At 42.2% G+C, this 19,921-nt stretch overlaps 1 protein-coding gene across 7 annotated transcripts; it reads left to right on the top strand.

The window, feature by feature from the left end:
• Positions 1-7,493: 7,493 nt before the first annotated feature.
• gpcpd1 (glycerophosphocholine phosphodiesterase 1) lies at positions 7,494-19,559 on the top strand. 7 transcript variants are annotated; one of them, XM_067241155.1, is made up of 22 exons: positions 7,497-7,581; positions 7,802-7,885; positions 7,991-8,139; positions 8,229-8,343; positions 8,534-8,624; positions 8,743-8,827; positions 9,793-9,868; positions 10,965-11,006; positions 11,553-11,676; positions 12,048-12,282; positions 12,502-12,664; positions 12,842-12,971; positions 13,237-13,291; positions 13,704-13,796; positions 13,919-13,996; positions 14,108-14,147; positions 14,458-14,516; positions 14,647-14,712; positions 14,999-15,135; positions 15,536-15,671; positions 15,824-15,984; positions 18,040-19,558. In XM_067241155.1, the coding sequence occupies exons 4-22, from the start codon at positions 8,295-8,297 to the stop codon at positions 18,236-18,238; spliced, it is 2,019 nt and encodes a 672-aa protein (XP_067097256.1). In that variant the 5' UTR covers positions 7,497-7,581; positions 7,802-7,885; positions 7,991-8,139; positions 8,229-8,294; the 3' UTR covers positions 18,239-19,558. The 7 variants fall into 7 exon arrangements, with proteins under 7 accessions (XP_067097258.1, XP_067097256.1, XP_067097259.1 ...); XM_067241158.1 differs by adding an exon at positions 16,991-17,043 and having other exon boundaries at positions 7,501-7,885; positions 18,040-18,221; XM_067241157.1 differs by lacking the exon at positions 7,802-7,885 and having other exon boundaries at positions 7,494-7,581.
• Positions 19,560-19,921: the final 362 nt, after the last annotated feature.

The raw sequence follows: 19,921 nt of genomic DNA, 5'->3' as shown, positions 1-19,921 counted from the left end.
AAACTTAAATACTGTTACAAATTATGAAGATTGTTCATGGTGGTGTATCTTTAACTCAAATCAAATTCAGTCCGTAGAGATCAACCTTGAAGCTTCACATCTTTGCTGAACGTGTTAAACCACCTTCAGAGCTAACATTGAATGTTGGTCTTCATGTGAGCTTCTGGTTGTTAACATGAGCTTACAAGAGGTCCACATGTTGCTATTGTGGCTCTGTGAGAACGCTGATGCAGCTTTAATGAGGTCCGTGTGGCTGTGCTGCATATGTGCGACAGACGAGAAGGCCTTCCTCTCCAGGGCTTTCATAACTCTCTCGGGAATATCAATCTGACACCATTAACACAATATTATACACAATATTAGACTTACACACAACACTAGTGCTTGGGAGTCAGGTGGCTGAGCGGTGAGGGAATCGGGCTAGTAATCCGAAGGTTGCCAGTTCGATTCCCGGTCATGCCAACTGACGTTGTGTCCTTGGGCAAGGCACTTCACCCTACTTGCCTACTTGCCTTACTGTAAGTCGCTCTGGATAAGAGCGTCTGCTAAATGACTAAATGTAAATGTTGGGAGAGCACAGATGGTCAGGAGGAGATCATTTCACCTGAGCCAGCTGAGTCTTTGCCCGATTGCTTATTATCTAGGAGGATAGACATCTTCCCATATGTGTACATGGATATTACTGCACACCAAATGCTCTTGGATTCTGAATGGGTTCACATACATTTATTTGAGTAGAAATGTATTTTCGCTGTTCTAACAGGACTCAAACAAGATAACAGCCTTCCTTCTCTCCTCTGGTAACTTTCATGGTTGCTGTAAATTTAAAATAAATCTGACAGGAAAAAGAGTGCTCATGACCCCATTACTTCAGTCTGTTTGAGAAAGAAAACCGAAACGTGTTCATTGCATAAACACTCTAGAAAGTATTAGTCAATAGCAAATAAAATTCAGTAATAGATCTTAGAGCAGAAATGCCAACCCCTCAAACTGACATCCTTCATGTGTGAAACTCTCGATTCTCAAAGGCGTATTGGTTTCAACTCACACATAATTGCTTGTGAATTAGGCTCCCCACCCAAAGAGAAGAGGTCTCATATGAAGCCAATTAATCCAGCAGCTTGTGTTTGTCTGGCCCTGAGCTAGTTTCCATAATCGACCACACAGGACTGTCTAAGCTCATCTTGCTAGATCATAAAGACATAGTATTATTATAATAAATTATACTTTGTGTACCTTACTGCCAGACCACTTGTGAAAATGCAAGTTAAGACTACAGTGTAGTGGCAGTGAATGCTTCACAAATGTGTTAAAGAATGCTGTACCACAGAGTATTACCCTTCGCATCTCTCTAAGGTGTGTTGCAGTAAACAAATGTGGCAACAGAGAAAGAGGGCAAGATTGATGGGTACTCTGTGACAACCCAATCTCCTTGTCACATGAGTGTCACTGCTGATACATCTAGCTCTATTTAATCCATTCTCACAGAAAGGAAAGACGTGAAAACTGCAAGGAGGGAAGAATTAAATTCAAGCAGTTGAAATACTAGAAAAACTTTATTAATATCGTTTTCTTCCCAGCCTCTCAGACTCACCACATCCAGATCATTATTCTGATACAGAGCTAAGCACATGTGACAGTCCACACAGATTTCATCACTTTAATTCATGTTGTTGTTGTCCTTCCTACTCTATTACAGGGAACATCAATGGCAGAGGCCAAACCCATCCTTCAGTGACCTTTCAGCACATCCAGTTCAAATGACACTGATTCTGAAGTGTTTTCCAGAGTGTGTGAGAGACTGGTGAGGAGAGGAGGGGGGGAGAAGGACTGGGAAGCTGGACAGTGTGAGGAGACAGGAAACAGAGACAGAAAGAAGGAGAGAAATTTGATTTGGTTAAGCTCCAAGCTCCAGGCTCTGAGAATTAGTGTAATTTGAGGTGGAGAATCTGCCAATGGTCACAAAGCTCACCCCCCCCCCAATTAAAAGGTTAAACTGATCTCAGACCAGCTCTTCTTGATCCGATCGTTATGTTTGAAAGGTTGACCTGAACCAAATCTCATTGGCCCCACATCCATCCACACTCATTAATGTTGTCTTCCTTCCTCCAATCATGTATACTTTGTGATGAACACTGGACTGTATATCTTACTAAACATGCGGCAAATACGGATGAATATATTCCAGATACTTTCATATTCCTGTTGTGCCCCAAGTGAAATGTGTGACTCATCAGATTCCCTGGCTGGCAAGTCTGAATGAAGCGTTTTACATCATCCAGGGGCTGCATGGACCTCAGGTAGATGGAAGCACAGGATGCTCTGTTACAGGAAATAACAGACATAACAGATACTTTTATCAAAGAATCCTTTTTCTGTTTACCTAGCATGGCTGTGCTAAATGTTCTAGCTACCAAACTGTCCCTGTACCGTTGAATTGGACATGAAAGGTTCACATGTATTGGAATGCTAGGAAGAAAAGTAGGAAAATGAAGAGTTGTCAAAAGGGGATGCTTGAACAACAAAGCGAGTGTTGGAAGCATTGCGATTATTTAAATTGGTAGACGAGAATGAAAAACTCAGTCTTTGTAAGGATAACTAAACCTTTGGACAGATTGAAGTTGACATCACTTAGTTTTTCAACATAGAGGGCCTGTCTTCTCAGGTTGTTGTTGTGGTCATCTGCTCATTGATGTGGTTTTGCTCTGTTGGAGGGCTTGGGGCCATAGAGATAGACATGCGATGCAGAGAGCTCCAGGTTCCCCCAGGGGCACCTATCAATCTCTATCCATCTGTCCCTCATCAGATCTCTCTCCTCGTGCTCACAATGTTCTCAACTGTCAGTCAAGAGAAAACATCTAGTCACACCATCCTCACACAAGGAGCTCCTCCCAAGGTGCTGCTTGTAGAGATAAACATCGTTTTTTTGCTTATTTTTCATGTGATGTGGTTTCACAACAGTATTGGGACATTGATAATCTATAGTGGTTCTTTATACTTCATCTCAGTTCAACGAGAAATAAAAGTTTGGAATTCTTTGATGAGTGGTCAAGATTATGGTGGGTACTGGTGAAAAGGAATAAGCAATGTTTTCTTGAGGAATCCTCAAAACAATCCATTTAAATTTACTTTAAAAGAGATCTGAGTTTGAGGGGCTACATTTGGCAAATAAAACCTCCAAATTTATCATTCCCATCATCCCAGATACCGAATGTTTTTCAGTTCCCATGTCATATTTGTTCTCCCATTTCTGTTTTCTCTCTCTCTGAATGGACTAAGGCCATTTGCTTATGGTTAAAGTGACCAAAAATCATCCAAGCTGTGACTTGTAGCAGTGCATCGCAAAATGGCTTCACTTGCTCTCTTGAATTGCCCACATGAATGACAAAAAAAAAAACAAGCACGTAAGTTTCTCTGAGAGAGCTCCCTCGGGAAAAGTAATTTTACTTTGACGATCTTTATCAGTTTATCTGCCTATCTGCCTTTTTAAAGCCTGTCAAAAATATGTACGGTAGTCAGAGGGTGGACATTTTGTATGTGATCAAACACATTATGTAGTGGAATTGTCAGGGCTTAGACCAAAGCAAGGGACTGGGGATCAGTTGTGGCATCTCTTCACACTCTGCTTTCAAAGGAAATTAAACTGGGCTCGCTGCAGAGTTTATACTCACACTGTAGAAAACAACGCCTGCACTTTTTCAACACACTGCAGCACTCTCGAACAGCAACAGGAAGAGCCACTGTGTGTGCGTGTGTGCTCGCGTGTGTATGTGTCTACATGTATGTGCAGAGCCCTTAATCGTACATAGATTGTCTTCCCCTCCCTCTTTTGTCTTCACCTCATCCCCTTCTCTGTTCAGTCTCCTAAATCAGCTCTGACAGGCAGCAGGCAGGCACCGCTGGGAGGAATGCAATTCCTGTGATCTGTGAGGGTCCAGTTGGATCTCCTGTCTGTGGGGACCAGACAGGAGAGGACTCCACAAGAGTGGCTGTCTGCTAACACACGTCAAGGTTGTTTTTCCCTCTTTCTAAGACCTGGTCTTATGTGACCAATGCAGCTTCAAAGTCGGGTGCATAGAGACGGATTTGGGTCTTTGATTCTGATTTATATAACACCCAGATTGTGGTCTTATTTTCAGTGCTAATGGTGGTGATAAACTCGTTTTCTCTTGCAGTTGGAAAGGCTTTGACTTCCCCATTAGCATATGTGGTTGACGGTCTGTCATCCTGGGACAAGAAGCTTTATTTGTTTATTTTGTATGACAATTTATTTTGTATGACGTACTTATACCTTTATATTATTAATCTTGAGTAGAATAAGATCTCACTGATTATATTAACACGTGTCATAAATTGAAGTGTGTGTGTGTATGTGAGGTGTGTTGTTTGTATACATCTAAGACCACTAGATGGAGGTGTGATTGCAGGCTTAAAACACTGATGGTCTCTTCAGAGCACAGTGATGATTCGTTTAAAGATGACCTTGTATAGAAAGGTTACGAGATAATCCTGTGGTTTGATGACAGTTCAGGATGTTTTCCTCATGTATTGTTATTAAAATGAAATGCTGGAATGTGTCGTGAATGAGCTCCATGGAAACGGCTATCCTTACCTCTGTGTCTTACAGGAGGGGGGTTGTTCATTAAAAGCTGCCAACTATCTGAAGCTTGGCATATTTTATGATAGGATGGAAACAAATGAGTTCTGGAGAGACAGGATTCAGTGCTGAACTTTAATGAACACCCTGAAGGCCCATATTTCCTGAGCTACAGATTGAAAGTTCCTCATGAAGCACAATTCACCTCTTTAAAATGTCAATCTGAATTTATTTTATTGTAAAAAAAAAAATCTTATTTAATTGAAAATAATTAATATTTACATTCTAAAGAGGTGAATTCAAAACCAACAAATTGGGTGGTGTTTAAATTTCAATATTAAGTATTCAATGCCTTTTACATTTAAAAACATGATGTCAGTGATTTGCTTACATAAGGGGAGTTCTATTGACAAATTATGCAATGTCATAGACTGTGTGTTGATGTACTATAATGACAAAACGACAACCAGTCGGTGTTGGCTTTCCAGAAGTGGAATCCGAGTTCCACATGCAGCAACACTGTGGGTGTGAGAGCAGCTGTCAGAAGAGATAAAATATGCATTATGCTGCAGTCTTCCCATAGCATCATGCTAGCTCTTCATCTGCCCTCTCTCTCTCTCTCTCTCTCTTTCTCCGACCAATCATCTCTCTATCTCCTCCTTTGACATACACACACACACACACACACACTCTCTTTCCCAGCCTCTTAGACCCCTGCAGCAGCAACCACAAGCCGATACTGATCCAGTGTTACGTATCGAGGCCTCTATTACACAATAGCGTACGTTCAACCTCCTCCACCTCTCTCCAATGTATTGTATGGTACTTAAAGAGCACACACAGAGACTAAGGAGTATTGCAACGGATATTTTCTTCAAAACACTACCCAGGATACTGTGTCCTGAAAACATATTTTTCTCTCACTGAGACTTGACAAGGGGCTTAGTGCTGTCCCCCTGGGTGTTATTAAAAAGACATGGGTGAACACAGGAATCCACTGGAGAACTCAATAATGCTAGCACTAGCTGTTTGTGTTGTATACATAAATATTACATGTACGTTTTCTTTACCCACTATGTTGCATACCTGGACCTTGGTGTTTACAATCAGAGTCAATTGTGATTTATCTGTTATCTCAATACCTCTGTTGTGGGTCTGCATGGAAAGTTATAAAAAGTTATTATTACTAAATACAACTTAATTAATCTTAATTCATTTTAAAACATTTCACATACATTCGTCATTGTCCTCATCAATATTAAACCCTAGATGTCCTGAATCCGTCCAATACTACTATAGGTCTCCTTTCTTGTAATACTCCATCTGAACACTAGAGGGGGCTATAGACTTTGACTCTCTTTTCTCTTCAAGTCCTTCTGAGAATTTGTTCCCCTTGTTATGAGGACATCGTGTACAAATAAATGAAATTCCAATGCGACACATTCCCTTCTGGATGTTTCTGAAGTTACCCTGTCCCTCAGTTCTAGGAGGGTCACGGGTCCTCGAGGAACTGGGAGAGAGCGCACACACAGTCAAAAACATTCTCACAAATACATTACATTTAGGCCTACATTTAGTCATTTAGCAGACGCTTTTATCCAAAGCGACTTACAAGAGAGAGCTTTACTAAAAGTGCATAGGTCAATGATCATAATCAACGAAATAACCCAAACATTGCGGGCAGCCAAAACATGAAGCAACAATGTGAAAAGCAAATAAGTGCCAATGGGTGGAAACAGAAGAGCATGTAGTTAAACAAGTTACAATTAAACGACAAGATCGAAAGTGCCCAGAGTGTACCTGGAGGAAAGCAAACAACAATAATATAATTCACAGCCAGTACCAGTAGTTAAACCAGTTACAACTAGGCCTAACCAACAAGTGCAACAAGTCCCTCAATAACTGTCATTGTGTTCCTGGGGGAAATAAACTAACATCTGATCCAACAAATCTTTCCCAAGTACCGTTGTACTCCCGGAACAGGTGCGTTTTTAGCCTTTACACACACATACACAACCACAAGCTACAGTTCTGTCCAGTGAAGGTTTCACCACTGTAACGCTGTTGTGTAAATGGATGCCAACTCAGTTGACTTTGTAAAACCAAGCTACAGATCTGTGAACATAAGTTCAGAGGTCATGTCATTCTTGAAGTTCACCCAACACACTTCTGAACCAAAATAAAATGTCTCGGTAAAATATTTCTTCACGAGCTGTTGAATGTGAACTTGTAAGCAAAGATGCACCAAGCACTGTTTACAGACACACAGACTAACAGAATTAAACTTGATGGATGGTTAACAGGTGCTAACCTGCTGCTTCAGAATAGCAGTTTTGCATTCCGGATGAACAAAACAAAATGTACTATTGTAAGTAGTCACTTTTTATTGCATGCAATAATGCATGAAAATACATTTAAATTAAAGGATAAAAGAGTAAGAGTACAAGCATTTAAATACCATTTAAAAAGCACAATTTAAAGTGCAGGGTTTGCAAAATAAAGCAATTGTAAACTAACATGTTTTGTTTTAACTCTGGGGAACTGGGAAACAGACCAGTCCCAAATGACCTGAAGGATCTAAGGGTCCAAGTCTTATTTGGACACCAAGTCTTGCTAAGGTGATTAAGTTAGGCTGATTGTGTTAATGACTTAATGTGGCTGTTGACTAAGATTTCCGGCTATAACTTTGGCTATTTCTAGTATATTTATATTAACAATATCTACTGTTGATATTCACTTTACTATCTCTTAACTCAAAAAATAAAGATGAAGGAAGACTGTCTGTTGTTCACCGAATTAATTGGAGTTATACATCTCGTACACATTTAAGACATTTTGCATCTTTGCTTTTGTGCTGCATTACTGTAAAAAGTCTGCGCTCAGCCACAAAGGGAGAGACCAGCGACAGGACGTCAACAACATTTCTGCCGTCACATCGCCACACCTTGCAGAATATCCTTGTTAACTACATGGATTACGTATCGGTAAATTACCAGTCTTTGTTATCTAGCCATATTATTACATTCCCTTATCAAATTTATGACTTTACATTTCGATGTATTGTTAAGCGAGAAGCTAGTAGCTGGAGGATATGCTACCTAGCTAGCTACTGGTTGGCGCTCAGTTTGCTTGACGTGGTCAACAACGATGTTCGCTAGCAAGCTATGCTAGTTCTAGTTTAGCTTGTTTTCGAATCCGGTGTAGGGCGGTTTGATCTGAACGAGTCGGAGCCATCGATTGTGCTGTCTGGATTCAGTATTGAACATAGCTTGGTGGCTTAAAAGCTTGGTAGGTAGCTAGCACTACATCACTCTGGAGGGAAGTGAGAGTCAACTCATTTGGTCGACCAAGCATTTCGGTTGTGTTTTTGCTGACATGTGTAATGTTCTACAGCTCACGACCATGTTACCGGGTCGTGACGGTGTTCATTTGAATAACACCGGGACCACCTCGTATGTCTCTTGAATTCCCCATCGAGCTATTCGCAGTGCGGTAGCTGCCAGCGTATTCCTCCGTCACAGCATCCAGGTTCAGCCGCCAAGGTATTGTATTTAAAACATCGTACTGACAAGCTATCATGTGTTCGATGTTTTTATGCAGTTACATGTCATGTAGATGTTCTAATTAACAGTGGGGCTCCTGGACGTTCAGCCTGATTTGCGCCTTCAATTGTCCTTTTAATCAGTGCCTGTCAACTATGGAAACCACTCAAGTGACTTTGGCCGTAAGGGGAGAAACATCCCCAGGTAAGGCAACCTGAACACAAGTGAGAGCGCTAGGCGGACCTGATATCAACGGTGCAATGGAAATCAGATTTTGGACAACCAGCTTGCTAGAACTGATCATTTAACATAACTTTGCGAGAGCCAGAACTGGTTTGTATGTGTAGTTTGGCGTTGTAAAATATATTCATAGGGTTCGTTGTGTGTCTAACAGGTGAGTTGATAGCTGTAGTTGGAAGCTGTGAGGCGCTTGGGTGCTGGAGTTACCAGAAGGCTTTAACTCTTCAGCAGGATGACAATGATGGGTAAATATGTAACCAAAACCAAAGCATATCCACTTGTTCTAGAAAATTGGATCAATGTATAATTCAGTTAGCTGTGGACCTAAAATAAATGAACATGTTTACCCTTTGCCTTTACAAGCACTTTATGGAAGAAGACCATCTGTGTTCCCCGGGGTGCTGTTTTCAACTATCGCTACTTCAAGGGATACTTCCTGGAGTCAAAGGTGAGTTGAATATCTTTTTGGGAATATTGTTTTTTTGGTACAAATGTATTAATGTTTTAATGGACATAAAATGTAAAATTCTACATATGTGCTGTTTTACTATTAAGTAGGTCGATGTGTTTCTTTATGAACTGGTTTAGAGTGAATTTTGAATTGTACAGGTTGATTGATGCTGTGTTCTTTCCCATTATTGACTATAAACATGTTTGCAATGTTATTTTTATCCCTCTGTGCTTGGACGAGACGGTATTGATAACTTGTCAGATTGTCCGATCAAATTGTCAAAGGATTAATTGGCCTAATACCGTGCCAACTTCACAAGGTTTACAGGGTTTTTGCATCATGCTCCTAACCATTCTAAGTTGTCCAGTGTAAGTCTAGCATTATAACCTATGAAGATAGAACTGCTTCTAAGATCATAACATCAAGTATTTATCTCACTTTCCTGCCATCTGTGTTTGGTCTTTACAAGCTGTTCCCAGTTCAGTTACTGTAGTTCTCAGAACAGACAGCTGGCATCCACTAATCTGAACACGTGAGGTTGTGTTATATAGTTCTGTGCTAGTCTAGGCTACATGCCAAGAACCGTACACACACACACACACACAGAGCAACACGCACATCAGGCATTCAAATTGACATGAGGGTGAAATATATATTACGTGTTTCCTCAGACTAGACTGTTGCCTGTTTATAAAGCAGACGTCCCTTTCAGAGGGGATATTTGAGTTTCGAACTGACCCCTGAAGCTCATTTCCTAGCCTGTAGGGAGCTGTGAACACTAACAATTTTTTTTTCTTCTTGACCATTGGAATCCACTTTTCAGATTTCAACCAATAATGTCTGACTGGGTCTGGGGGAATGGGGGATGACTCCTGCTCATTATCACTTCACTTTGGTCCTTGGGACCAAAGTAAAAAGCGACTGTCCTTCATGACCTTAACACTGTGCTAAACAATTTTCAGAGCGCAGGTGGTCCCTGTCAGGTCATAGTCCTTAAATGGGAGACCCATCAGCAACCACGCGCGATGAGCCCCACAGGTATAGCACCAGAACAGTGCACGGTTTGTTTTGGCCCAAAGTTTCCAACACCCCTAGTAGAGCCACTGGCCTCCTCTGCTTAGTCCAAGCAGCTGGTAGTTGGCCCTCATGACCTACATGTGGTCCGCTATCATCCTCCTCACTCTTATCAGTCAGACAATGTGTGAATGCAGATTATTTATGGGGGGAGGGGGGGTGTTGAACCTGCAATCTCTTGATTTGCAATGACATTTAGTCATTTAGCAGATGCTCTTATCCAGAGCGACTTACAGTGACATACTCTACCCCTGAGCCATAACTCTCCCATTGTATGCATGTACATCTGAAAGTGGGTAACTTGCTTCAGTGTTCAGGTTCCTTGAGCCACACCCAGTATTTCCCCTGTTTACTGGAGGTTGCACTCAGTGGGAGCACATTAAAGGGGGGGTGGGGTCTGTCAATTCACTGGGTGTCCGAGGTGCAGCTTTGTTATAGTAGCCAGAAAGCTCTAGGTTACAGAGAGGAAACACTAGTGGATGTGGCTGCTAGATAAATCCTCTTAGTTTAAACACTATTGTGTTAGAAACAAAGCTCATTCTGGGGGGGTGGGGGGGGCCTAGATACATTTTTGGCCCCTGGTCCTTCAATACTGTTCACAGTTTTGATTTATTTAAATTAAGTATACACATGTTGTTTTCAATATAATCCATGAATTTTTATTTATTCGTGTTTACAGAAAGTTGTTAGTAATCACTCTTGAATGTATGATGGGTTAGATTGTAATTATGTTTTTCTAAAATATACTAAATACCCATCCATATCCACCAGTTGCTTGGAGTGTGCTTAATAACACTCATAATATCACTAACCGTTGCACAACTGAGGAGTCATACCCAATTCAGAACAAATAGTGCTCATTTGAAATAGAACAAAACCCATACCAACATGCCTTAACTACAATGCTTCAAAGCACATAGTTCATCAGTTTTAACTGAGATGAAGATGAAGAATGAGTTATCTATGAATACTGCTCAGTTGTGGTTTGTGCCCAGCACCAGGGTCAGTGTAGGAGGGCGGCACGTATCTTGTTGATGATGCTAGTTTCTCTTTATCACAGAGCCACTCCTTGCTATCGACGATGGACAGTTTGGATTTCACAGTAAGTCAATTTAAGATGATCAGGCTTGAGTTAAACCTTTCCATCTATTATATTGCAGTGAAATATGACATGAAATGATTGACAGTGAATTTTTCCCTGTAAATTGCAGATTGGACATTATCTCCACATGGTGGATAGTATATTGAAGTTAGCAAGTGCTTTGGAATGCACTCATATATATATATACATACACATATTCTGGATGTATGACTGTCTTATGAACCTTTAACCTTAAATGAGTGCAACATGCCTTAACTACAACAGTGCAACATATATATCTCAGCTCTGAAGTACAACGAAAATCCCTACAGATAACATGTAAAACACATCACCCATTGTAACTGTTGAGGTTGTTTTATCATGGACAAATACCCACTATCTGACATGACTGCCTGTGTCTCCCCGGTTCAGATAATGTGGTTGAATAACAGTGCTTCTGTCTCACCAAGATCCTCTTTACATGGTTGCAGGGTAAATGCATACTCATTCCCTGGCAGCCATTTTGTGTCATGCTCTGCTCATACGTGCCTGCCTGTTTCCTTATAGATGGGTCAGAATGTGTGGACTCCGGATGGCTGACATGCCAGACTGAGATCCGGCTGCGTCTGCACTACTCTAAGAAGTCTCCGGTTTCCATCACCAAGAAGAAGTACAAGAAGTCCCGCTTCAGGTACAAGACAGCTCACTGAAAGTCCTTTTTAATCGGACTGTCTCTCAGGAATTAAATTGTCGAGGATGCAGACCATTAAATGCCCACAGCTTTTGTAGGAATAGTTTCAAAGCTACTCTAACATTACCACAGAACAGGAAAGCACACCATCTGTAATCCTCCTGTCCTCATCAATCAATCAATCAATACCTTCATTGTCACTGCACAACTGTGCATGACCGTGACCTGACTGAACGAAATTCAATGCCTCTCAGTGATTCACACATGCATGGGAAACATGCAACAGATGAGACAAAAGAGCATACAAATAAATGATATGATGATTTATTTATTTTTTTGTTGACTTTTCCACCCGTCTGCTTCTCCTCCAGGATCAGACTGATGCTGGAGGGCGTGGAGGAGGAAGATGAGGAGGAAGAGCTGTCACCGTCCATCTGGCACAAGATGACCCCCACCCTGGAGATCAGTCTGATCAGCCGCGATGGCTACAAGTCTCGCCACTCGCAGCCCGAGTGTGGCTACGCCGTGGAGCCCTCCCAGTGGACCGAGTACAGCATCGTCACCATGGACCCCGACAACCTGGAGCTCACCTTTGAGTTCTTTGAGGTAATCCCCCCCTCCTCCCCGTCATCACTCTGTGATTGGCCAGTTCCTATAGCTGTCGCCCTCCTTCATGCTTTGCGGAAGGGTGTTTCAAACGTAGCGTCAAAGCCTCACTCTGTCTGAAATGTGTTTGGAAACACGGCAGCTGTTTTACGAATGCGAGCCAGTGGGCGTCCACCTCAGCATCGGTACGGTAATGACCCCTACCTCCTCTGCCCACAGGAGGACCTAGGAGAGCACATTGTGCCGGGCGATGCCCACCCTGGGCACGTGGGCACGGCCTGCCTCCTATCATCCTCCTTCGTGGAGGTCGGGACGGACCACGGTGTGGCCACTCTGCCCATCATGGGACGCAACTCCAGGCAGACCATCGGCAAAGTCCGAGGTGAGACGTGTGCGATGGCCTGGTGTTCCGGGTTCTGGAATTTGCTTGCGAGCTCGTAATGTAAACAAAGGAGCCGTTCATGCTGCCCTGTACCATTTACCTGTGTAAACATAAACATACTGCTGTGTGACTGAGCTCTAATGTGCCTGTGTGTGGTTTGGGTGTGGTCTGTTCCAGTGGACTACCTGGTGATCAGGCCTATCCAGGGAATGCAGTGTGACATGAACTCCTCCTTCACTAAGTACTGGAGGAAGAGGAGTGCGCTGGACGTGGGGCACAGGGGAGCTGGAAGCTCACATGCTGCCAAGTGAGTTGATCACACATGCGCACACTACCAAGATTTAAACACACATACACACACATGACCCAGATATATGCACACATTACCACATTATTATCATAAGCAAACACACAATACAGCTGGACCTCCAGGGCTTAAGAGCTTTTATGACTTGGGAAGGCGTTGTTGAGACATGGGAACTAGGGGTCAGGGTTGGAATGTGGCTTCTCGTTTCATCGTGACCTGGACCGGCTTGTGCTCTACATTTTCCTGTTATGTTTTTGTTTTTCAGACACCACAAAATCAGGGAGAATACAGTCGCCTCCTTCAAAAGTGCTGCCAACCATGTAAGTAAGACGAGGGCAGAAGAATCGTATACGTTTCATTAGAATATGGGTTTCTTCTTCTGAAACGTATCATTTACATATGTACCTTCTTGCAGTGTCTAGCGTGAGCTGGAAGTATCCATTTCTCGAATGCTGTGTTCACAGCTCAAATATTTGTGTGTCGCTAAAGTTGATCAATATTGAGATGTCGCTGACATTTTAGAAGAAATGGAGGGCAAGAGTATTGCAGCTGTCTGTGGACGTCCTCTGCTGTAGACACTACTTCGTATTCCTTTATAGTCTTCATTTCGGACATGGTTGACGACCAAACAAAGCAGTTGGTTAGGGTTATAACATTTTGCTTCATTCGCGCGAATAATTCGCTTTGTGTGAACACAGTGTAAGTGTTTTTGTGTTGCCGGTATGTCTGCAGGGAGCTGCCTATGTGGAGTTTGATGTCCATCTATCCAAGGACTCCATCCCCATAGTCTACCATGACCTCACCTGCTGCATCTCCAGCAAGAAGGTAAAAACACCTCCACATGGTACTGCTTGATGTTGTCTAGAAATCCAACATTTCAAAATCATCCACAGATGATTTATGTGACTGAATCAAGTTAGTTTTATGAGCTGAATTTAAATTTACAGAAAAATGACAAACATTCTCTGGAGCTGTTGGAGGTTCCAGTCAAAGACCTGACTTATGATCAACTGCAGATGCTCAAGGTATGTTAGTATGACACAGTGGAACATCCAGTAAAGGAATCTACTTTCCTGTTCTGTATGTTGTTAGTATTCATTTAAGACAGTTGTGACCAATGTTTCTATCTCTCACAGCTTGCCCATGCCACTGCCCTGAAAGTCAACGACCCCAAAGGTACAGGTTCTTACCACTCAGTGTGATTCACTCATATTCATGCGTGCTGCCTCAACAGGCTAGCTCATTCACACTGCACTAGTTACAAGCTTATTGCAGCTTGTTCTTTCATCATCTCACGTTACCCAAGGCTAGGAATTTGCTAAGATGAAGAGAATGGCATGGATCTAAATGTTAATTACGCAAATATTTAGTTGGCTACAGCATGTCCCTTCCTTGCATCATCGGGAAGTCATGTGATAGGAATGAGAAGGTACATTCGTAGAAAGCAGCTAGACTGTGGTTTAACTGTGGTTGGTACTGCCCGTAGATTTACTGGATGACGAGGAGGAAGTGGACGAGCACCAGCCGTTCCCCTCTCTCTCTCAAGTAAGTATCTCTCCATGGCTCACTGGTGTGGAGATCTGACATCTAAACCAACCTTTTCTTGTGTCATAACTAGTGTCCTTGTTATTCATAGATCTTTTATTTCTTTTTTTTTTTTTTAACCCTTTGCCAGATTTTCCAAGCTGTCCCTGAACATGTGGGATTCAACATTGAGCTGAAGTGGATCTGCCAGCTAAAGGTGGGTGGATCCAAGGAACCAGACCAGGCTATCTGCTGATCTGAGAAAAAACCCTTATTTATGATATAGTCAGCAAAGTCCAAAACTAGAAAAGGACTTACGTTGTTGTTTCGACTTATGTTGAAATATGACTGTGTGTTACATGAACAGGACTGTGTGTGGTACTGTGTGTTACATGAACAGGACTGTGTGTGGTACTGTGTGATACATAAACAGGACTGTGTGTGGTACTGTGTGATACATGAACATGACTGTGTGTGACATGACTGTTACATGTGGTTGACAGGACGGCACATGGGATGGAAACGTGTCATCGTACTTCAACATGAACTTGTTCCTGGACACCATCCTGTCTTGCGTGCTGCAGAAAGCTGGCAGGAGACGCATCCTGTTCTCCTGCTTTGACCCTGACGTCTGCACCATGTAATGACCTCGGCGGACTCGCCACAAACACACATCTTGGTTTACATTTACATTTAGTCATTTAGCAGACACTCTTATCCAGAGCGATTTACAGTAAGTACAGGGACATTCTCCCCGAGGCAAGTAGGGTGAAGTGCCTTGCCCAAGGACACAACGTCATTTGACATGGCTGGGAATAGAACCAGCGACTTTCTGATTACAAGCCCGACTCCCTCACAGCTCGCTTAGTTTAGATGTTGCTGTTATATAAAATATTTGAACCTTGTATCACGTTTGATGTACTTGCTTTTGTCCTCCCTCTGTGTGGATGTACATGTATAAAACTACAACCTACATGTGTGACAAAGTGTTGTTAAACATCTGGTCAAAACGTTAATCTTCCACCTCTTCCTTTGCCCAGGGTGCGGCAGAAGCAGAACAAGTACCCCATCCTGTTCCTCACCCAGGGCATCTCAGAGCAATACCCAGAGATGATGGACATCCGCTGCCAGACCACCCAGATCGCCATCAGCTTCGCCCAGAGCGAGAACATCCTGGTGAGAGCCGCAGCTGCAAACCAACGTCACAGGAACCATGCCGTGACTAGACGTTTGTCATTCTGTCTGAGTTTGTTATGAATTTCACTTCAGTGGCTGAGCCTCTGCTCTCTCTCTGTCTCTGTCTCTCTTTCTCTTCCCCCCCCCCCCAGGGTATCAGTGCTCATGCTGAGGAACTGCTGAAAGACATGAGCCACATCCAGGTGGCCCAGTCTAAAGGCCTGGTCATGTTCTGCTGGGGTGACGACAACAATGACCATGACAACAGGATGAAGCTCCGGGAGAAGGGTATCGACGGGCTCATCTACGACAGGTACGATACCCGACACTCAGCCAGCCCTGCCTTGGGGCTCCATGGCCTGACAGGCCAGGGTGGATAGATCTTTGAAGGTCGGAGGTCATAACCAGGCCCAAACGTAATGCGCTGATTTTTGTCAATTTTTTTAGTTTAGGTCTGGTCATAACTTGAAATGTGCTTCATGGTTTAATACCAAGCAATTATCTCGCTCCACAGACTGTGTTTAGAAATGATTTGTGATAGAAAAACATGTTTAGAGGTAGGTCTAGCTTTAAAGCCTTACACCTCCTATGAATATCATTTTGTTGACATTTTAGTCATTTTATTTTTTTAGCAGATGTTTACAACCAACAATGTCATCCCTTAAGTAAGTGAAGCCTGCTGCCCTGGGCGTAAACATAATTGTATGTCTGTTTACACGGTAAATAATAATAATTCTACTAGTTTTTGTCACACGACTCACCCTGATCCCTTGACCTGGCCTCTCCTACTGTGATCATTAGATTACCAGAAGCACTGTTATGATACTTGGCCTTTAATCATCAGGGAACACCGCATCATAAAGGCTTTCATAATGTGGGCATTATTACTGACATTTTAATCACTTGGCATGAACCACAATAGTCATCCTGTAATATCCTGTTTTTTTCCATTATGTAATCTGTGACTGAAAGGGGCAGATAGAACCAGTTAATGGACTTATATAAAGTGCAAATCGCTGACTGTATTCCTCCAGACACTGGACACTTCCTCTAAAGAACTGTCTGACCTTATCCAAGGATTCCTGTTTCAGCAATCAGCTTCGCTTTGAGACTTATCCATGACCTTTACCCCAGATATGCAGTAGATTGTAAGCAATAGACTTGCAGATCTGGGATCACTTTCCACTCCCTGATTGATTGCTGATAATCGCTGAGCTGGTCACGTGACAGTCTTGTTTGGGGCTTGGTCCTGGTTCTGTTAGGCGGGACCTTCTCTTCACTCCTTGTTGTTCCATGATAACTCTGCCTCTTCTTTTCAGAATATGTGATGGCTCGGTGCCAAATGTCAATGGCTGGAGTTCCTCAGATGCCAGTAATGTTCCTGTAGTTTCTGGTTGTGTTGTGCTAGTTTACAATCCCATGTCCTTGGCTGGTTATGGTTTCCCTCAGAGTTCTGCCTGACAACCTGTGTTCTTGACATATTACACAGCTGGAACTCAGTGGCGTTCCTTGACAATGATGCAAGACGGTTGACTTTTCAATTTGCCCACTCCTTTGTGAACGATTGTACATAAAATCGTGCAAAAGGTAGTGGGGGTTGACAAGTTAGATTTAAGCAAAGATTGATTTGTCAACTGCTTTGTGTCATTTGAGACTAGCTTTCCCTTTTGGTTAGCTTCACTTCTGTATGCTTGAAACCCCTCGTACATCTTTTGTAATTTTCAGATAAATGCCTTTCATTTATGCATGTGCAAAACAGTATCCACAAGTTCACAATCAAATCAAAATGAGATTATGAATTCATCTTTTGCTGGAATGGCAGCATGATGGCAGAATTGGCTGAAACAAAATGCTTGTAAAACACGAGCGCTTTATGTATTGACAAATGGGTGTGTGCACGACACATTGTCTGTTGGAAACTGTATCACATTCTTGTAAGGATTAGGGCAACAACACATGTAAGATTGTATGAACATATCAGACCTTAAGGCACGTTTGAGCCTGTTGTGTTTGCTAGCTTGTAGCAAGGTCTCTATCCTCACTAAAGTAAACACCTCAACAGCAATAGTTGGATCAACCCAATAAGGGAGTGTTTTTTGTAAGTGTATGGTTAACATTTTATTATATTGAGCAATACTGATGTTATTGCCCTGTTATATAATGGTCTGTTTATTGTTATTGAATGATTCATATAGCTGTAATAAGAGTTTGTTCTTATCTCCTTGGCAGCTGTGTCCGCTTTGTGTGATTGAGCACATCGAGTTCACACTGTCCACATTTCAAATGAGCATAACACAAAGGTTGAAGGGAATTACTGTGCCGTCCTGCTGGCGTAGTCCTTCTAACCCTGACCCTCCTGTGCTTACAGGATCTGCGAGGACCATGGAGAGCAACAGAGCATTTTCAAAGTAGAGGAGCAGCATACCTTGCAGGAGGTGATCTCTGAGGAGACCAGGAAGAGCTGCACGTGCTCCACCTACGCCATCCCCTGTGGCTCCGCCCCCTGCACCGCCGCCGGGGGGAACGGCGGCAGCGCCGAGTCCGACTCAGGCCTCAGCTCCTCCTGAAGCTCTCTCCCAGGAGCCTCCTGCTGTCACTGGAAGTCCAGGCGTCGTGCACGGAATACTGCCCTTTGGTCCAGTTGAGAAGACATAAACTTTTCGTTAACTTGACATAAAATTTTCTTCGAATTTGAGAAGGTTGTGGTGATGGTAACTTGGATACGCCTGTTGGGTCTGTCCTTGAAGCAAGGGCACACTGGTTAGGGGAAGCAGGTTTGTGATGACCTGTGGCCCAGACGGTGATGAGTTTGTGTGATCATCCCTCATAAACTGACTGCCTCATCTCCTTCTGTGACCTAAGGAATTAGAATACTATGAGGAGATGTGTAGTCTGTCACCTGTTTGTTTTGACTGGGAAGGAATGTGTATTGATTTGCCAAACTAGTTATGTATGGAAAGTCTGTTGATGCAGAGAGGTTCAATACATTAGTCACGAAACCACAACTACCAAAAATATATCAAACAGGTTTTCTTTTGTTAAAATGATGCAGACTCAAGGATTTTATTTTCAGGTGTCTTGTGTAGCCAATTTTCTGATTATTTAAAATGATAAGTTTTCAAATGGACTATGTATGCTTCTCCAGTTATATACACGTGGATGACTACATTCAGATTTGCCATCTGCATTAAGTTTTTATTACAGCAGTGTTACTTAAAATAAACATGCTTCAGTAGTCATAAATAGATGAACATTTTAGAAAAAATAGTTAAGGACAACAAATGACACATATTCTGGAATTGTTGATCTGAAAGGATCATTTTACTCTGTCTGTACTTGATTGATCATCAGATAGCCTTAATGGAGAATTCCAGATTTTTTTCCTGTCTGCACAGCAGCATGTTTGAATCTCTCTATACCTCACTCTGACAGTTCAATGCAAACCAGACGCAAGATTTTTCTGTAGCCTCAGTTGAACAAAATGTTCTGTCCCTGTCTTTTCTCCACTGTTGCAAATCCTGTTTCACTTTTGTATTTGTGTTTCAATCACATCTTAATCATGACAACATGACAGTAATTGTCCATTTGATCATGACATTTTGAGCTCCGCTGCTTTCTGTAGATATATTGTGTCTCAACTATTGATATCTGTTTACAGATTATATATATCTATACAGATATATCAATAGTTACGTAAGTGTAAAAGCAAAAGTATATGTAGTTAGTATGTCAGACAGAATGAGTCTTGCGTGTCCTGAAAAAGCACATTTTGACTGAACAAATTAGATTTATTCAGTGTTAATTTCATTCTGTATTCCTACAGAAAATAAATAAATAAAATAAAGGTTAAAAAAAAATCCTTGTTCACTGCCTTTGTTTGTCTTAATAATAGTTAGCACGTTCACAATTAATCTGTTTCGGGATGAAGATGTCACTGTTTTTATATTAATGTACCAGATACTTTTATTCAAAGCAACAGGGGGATTTTGACCCTGCAAACTCTTGATCTGCGGTCAAGGTCTCTAACCACTGCGCTAAAACCTCCTTCCTTAATGTAGCTTAATAAAAGTAGACCTATGTCATTTCTTCCCAATTATTTCCCTTTGAATCATTCATTAAAGGGCTCTTACTTGTACCAATATAGCCTAAATGTTTGTGTATAAAATTGTTCCAATACCACCCTGCCCTCTGTTCTGGCCTGAGTTTAGGTCGGGTTGGTTATAATCTCGGAGCCCAGAAATCCGTTTTTT

This window comes from Osmerus mordax, chromosome 8 (genome assembly GCF_038355195.1).
Source record: "Osmerus mordax isolate fOsmMor3 chromosome 8, fOsmMor3.pri, whole genome shotgun sequence".
In the NCBI taxonomy this organism is placed as follows: Eukaryota; Metazoa; Chordata; class Actinopteri; order Osmeriformes; family Osmeridae; genus Osmerus; species Osmerus mordax.
Note: the sequence above shows the minus strand (reverse complement) of the source record. Positions and strands in the feature narration are given on the sequence as shown.

What these genes read in the sequence shown, in the direction of transcription:
- gpcpd1 (XM_067241156.1), top strand. Translation starts at nt 8,295, where the DNA reads ATGGAAACCACTCAAGTGACTTTGGCCGTAAGGGGAGAAACATCCCCA. An exon ending in TACAAGAAGTCCCGCTTCAG is followed by an intron (nt 11,677 to 12,047) that starts GTACAAGACAGC and finishes CTTCTCCTCCAG; the next exon opens with GATCAGACTGATGCTGGAGG. An exon ending in GACCATCGGCAAAGTCCGAG is followed by an intron (nt 12,665 to 12,841) that starts GTGAGACGTGTG and finishes GGTCTGTTCCAG; the next exon opens with TGGACTACCTGGTGATCAGG.